Here is a 3924-nt window from a genome sequence, read left to right as displayed (position 1 = left end):
TGCCGCATCGAATCAAATATCTCAATATATTTAGCTCATTAAAACTACCACCAAAATTCCTAACCACCACGACCTTTAGTGTCTTCATTAGACAAGTAGATGTCCTGTTTTCCATCCAATATGTACGTGGATCGATGCCACAATATGACAAAGTCATCTACAGAATAATCATGCGCTTTAATTTGGTTAATAGAAAATGTAACTACTCTATTGCATTTTTTTATTTATAAAGTGCATATATAGAAATCTTACCGGGAAAGGGTGTGGAGGAAGAATATCAAAAGTTAGACTCTCCAACTTAGGGCAATTTTCCAAAAGAATCCTAATTCCGTTAAACTCTTTCGTATGCATCTTCGCCCTCAACACCAAATGTTGTGTTTCCATAGGCTTGAGCAAACAATTTCGATTGTCACATTCTGGAATAGCCTTCCATAAGAAAAAGAAACATATTAAAATATCAATTAACAATACATTAAAACAACATCTATATAAAACAATTTAATGTAAAAGCTGAAAACATATTGTGTTAGAAATTTTCATAGTAGGGCTAAAGCAATAAACATGATCTTTATTCACTAGGTGACTAGCTATTAGTGAATAGTTCAAAAATATCATTTTCTTCCAAATGATCACAATAATGGAATTGTTTTGTTCAAATCGCAAAAATTTATCTGAGAAAACGGTTGTTTTGATCTAACAGTATATACACACTTAACCTGATATTTTTGATAATCTATTTTAGTATTTTACGGTAACTACATCTTCAACATAATTTCTCTTCACTAGACAACAACTGCTATAGTCTACTACCATATATCGCAATCACAAAAATTTCAAATATTCGAAGATCTTATAACTTACTATCAAAATCTAATCTAAAGATGTAAACATTTAAATATACCTGAAGGAGATAAGGACAGACAGTTATAGTGCGAGCTGCTCGTAGACCATTGAGATAACTAGAAATAATTTCACCGTCCATTCGTGTTGACTCACTTGGTTCCTCATACACGCCCTCTACCTCAAAATCTAAATATACATATTCTATGATCGTTTCCATGTCGAAGTACAAGTTAAAAATTGGGCCTGCGTACTTCAAGCTGTGTATATTAGGCAAGTCAAAGGCACAAAACATGTAACTGAAGTCGGAATTCTCAACGTCTATCTCTCTTAACTGTCCGGTTATCGATGTGATATCCACGTCCCAACATTGTTTGATACTTAGACTATGGAGGGAAGGATATTTGGAGAGCAAAGAGTCGAGCTTTTCAAGGCTCATCCAACCGAAAAAGAGTCTTCTTAACGATCCCTTGTTTGTGAATTTTGAAGGATCAAATTTGCACCCGTATATTTTTAGTGTCTCTAGGGTTGAAAGACTGTAAACACTTTCTGGCAATGTAACAACAAAATGATGATATGATACATCATCGTAGCTTCTCCATGCAGGGTTTGACAAATCAATAACTAACTTCTTCACTCCCTTGGAGACCGCGAATTCAATTAGAGCCTCAATGGAAGCCGCGAAACCCACCGGATTAGAGAAACAGATCTCAAAACTTTCCACGACTTGATGATGAATTCTAGAGATCCATGTATCAATAAAACGAAAAAAGGAAACCCTAGCGTCATATATTGCAAACTCATCATCAGTGATAGAACTACTCACGTAGTCGGATTCCTTGAAAGAAAGGTTTTTGGTCTCATGGCAGAGATACCTCCACCTCCTGGAGAGAATACTGGTGCGTACGCAATCCTTAAACGGCAAAAAAGAGATTATCACAATTAAAAGAACGTCGGGAAGACAAGAGAACATGTCTTGTTGAATTAAATCCATTGTTAAGAGAAATGTGTTTTGAGTTTCGAAAGAAGAGATGTGTTTGTAATTTTACGAATGGCTTAAACCTGACAGAGACTGTTAGCTTCTCTATATATTCTTGTTAAAGGTTTAGATATTTTTTTGGTTTGATATGGCAGGTTGTTTTTAACCTAGTAAGCGGAGAGAGACGTGTTGAATAACACTTTCACATGTGTCGTAGTAAATGTGAATCAGCGAGAACATAGAAATTTACTCAAAAACGGAAGATAATCTAAATACCTTAGCATATCACAGTGAGAAAACAACTGTAATTCAATCCAAAAACATAGGTATGGTTGATGCAAAATCTATGACAGAAAATGGACAGAATCCTTGACCTCATCTTATAGATAGGTTTGCCACATCGCCACGACTTAAGTTTATCTTCGAAGATAGTTTGGTTCCGACTTAAGTGGCTCTTCCTATGTTTTGGTTTGGTTACTTTGACACCGGTTTAGTTCAGTTCGTAACTAGTTTTGTTAGCTAAACGATATTTTATTTTCAATTTTTTTTAAAAAAAATCAATATCTATAAACAAAATGATATAACATCTTATTTGTTTATGTCACTCAATAAATTTATTTTTATCTATGGTTCTCATAGATGAGTGATGAGTGATGACCAAGTACTCCCCACTCTTTCTGAGGGTTAAATTATTCGTAAACCAAACAAACGGAGAACATCACTATATGAGACAAACAAATTAAAGCCCACTACTGATAAATCTTAGAGTAAGTAAACTTTTCAAGAATCGTGTAAAAGAACTTGTACAGCCCCTGAAATAGTCTGTAACATTTTGGCTCCATCGTATGCCAACACCTTAATCTTGTCCCATAATGTTATGCAGGTAAAGCTCCACTCTTTCTTTCCAACAGAGGCCCATGCGCACGCCCACATCTTGACTGAATAAAAAAAAATCAATACATTTAGCTCGTTAAAACGACTACAAAAATTTCATGCCACCACCACCTTAAATGACTTAAAGAAAAGATGTATGGGTAAAGTTTTTTTATTGATAATCTTTAGAAAAAAATCATACATAACATAGTGACTATTCTACTCAATACATATTCTAATTATCTTACTGAGAAAATGCTTTGATGGAGGATATCAAAAAAAAAAAAGAAGTTATTTGTTAAAGCGGATATCGAAAGTTAACGTTTCCCAGTTAGGGAAATATATATATATATATAATCGAAGAGGAGCTCAATTCTCTTAAACATCATATGTAACCTCGTTCTTAGCATAAAATGCTATGTATTTTCCATAGGATGTAACAAATAAAATGGAGCTTCACATTCGTGGAAAGCACACATATATTCACCGATCAAGATTACTATCTAGCAGTCTATATATAATTTTGACGTAATAGCTTTAGGGTAATAGATAAGATATTACATATTAGCTACTAATACATATTCTTTTAAGTGACTATATTACTAAAAAGTATATCTTTTTTGTCAAAGAAATTCTTCATTTTCAAATCAAATGCTTACAACTGAGATAAGCATCATAAGACATACCCAATGTGCGAGACAATTAGTTAGAGCACTAGAGCATGTAAAGTGATAAAAATATAAATATAGCAACTCATCAATGTGTGATAATGCGTGAAAAATATTGGACGAGAGATCATCAACCTCAATTTTACAAACGACTTCAAAATAGTCATCTTACCTTGTAACTTTGAAACATAGTCGAAAGTATTTTTTATGGTTACAACTTAAATTTCGCGTGACTATATGCTGAACTAGCCACGAACAGTCACGAAAAAAAAAACTAGTGGCTATAGCTTAGTAGTTTTTCGTTTTCGTGGCTTTTTGTGGTAGTGTATATATAAGTACGATGCAGTCATGCAATCAAATGATTCATGGTTAATTTGTGACTTTCTAACATAATTTTATACAAAAAAACAAAAACAAGATAATGTTTTTAATTCTATATACAAAATGAAAATTAAGTTTTAAAAAATCCGATTAAAACGAAATGATAAGAGTCATGTTCCTCTTTGTAAATCCTTCCTAGATCCAAAAAAAGAGAAGAAAAGAAAAAAAAAAAAAAAAAGAAAA

General features: G+C 33.1%; 1 protein-coding gene across 1 annotated transcript in view; it reads right to left on the bottom strand.

Annotated features, from left to right (window-relative positions):
* LOC104753962 (putative F-box/LRR-repeat protein At5g54820) overlaps window positions 1-1834 on the bottom strand; it is a 4114-nt gene extending 2280 nt beyond the window's left edge. The window contains exons 1-3 of the mRNA XM_010476135.1: window positions 902-1834; window positions 253-426; window positions 4-157 (exon numbers count right to left, since the gene is read on the bottom strand). Of these exons, the coding sequence (XP_010474437.1) occupies window positions 4-157; window positions 253-426; window positions 902-1834 (1261 nt within the window). The remainder of the gene's footprint in view (window positions 1-3; window positions 158-252; window positions 427-901) is intronic.

Source organism: Camelina sativa, chromosome 16 (assembly GCF_000633955.1).
Source record: "Camelina sativa cultivar DH55 chromosome 16, Cs, whole genome shotgun sequence".
Taxonomy (NCBI): Eukaryota; Viridiplantae; Streptophyta; class Magnoliopsida; order Brassicales; family Brassicaceae; genus Camelina; species Camelina sativa.
Note: the sequence above shows the minus strand (reverse complement) of the source record. Positions and strands in the feature narration are given on the sequence as shown.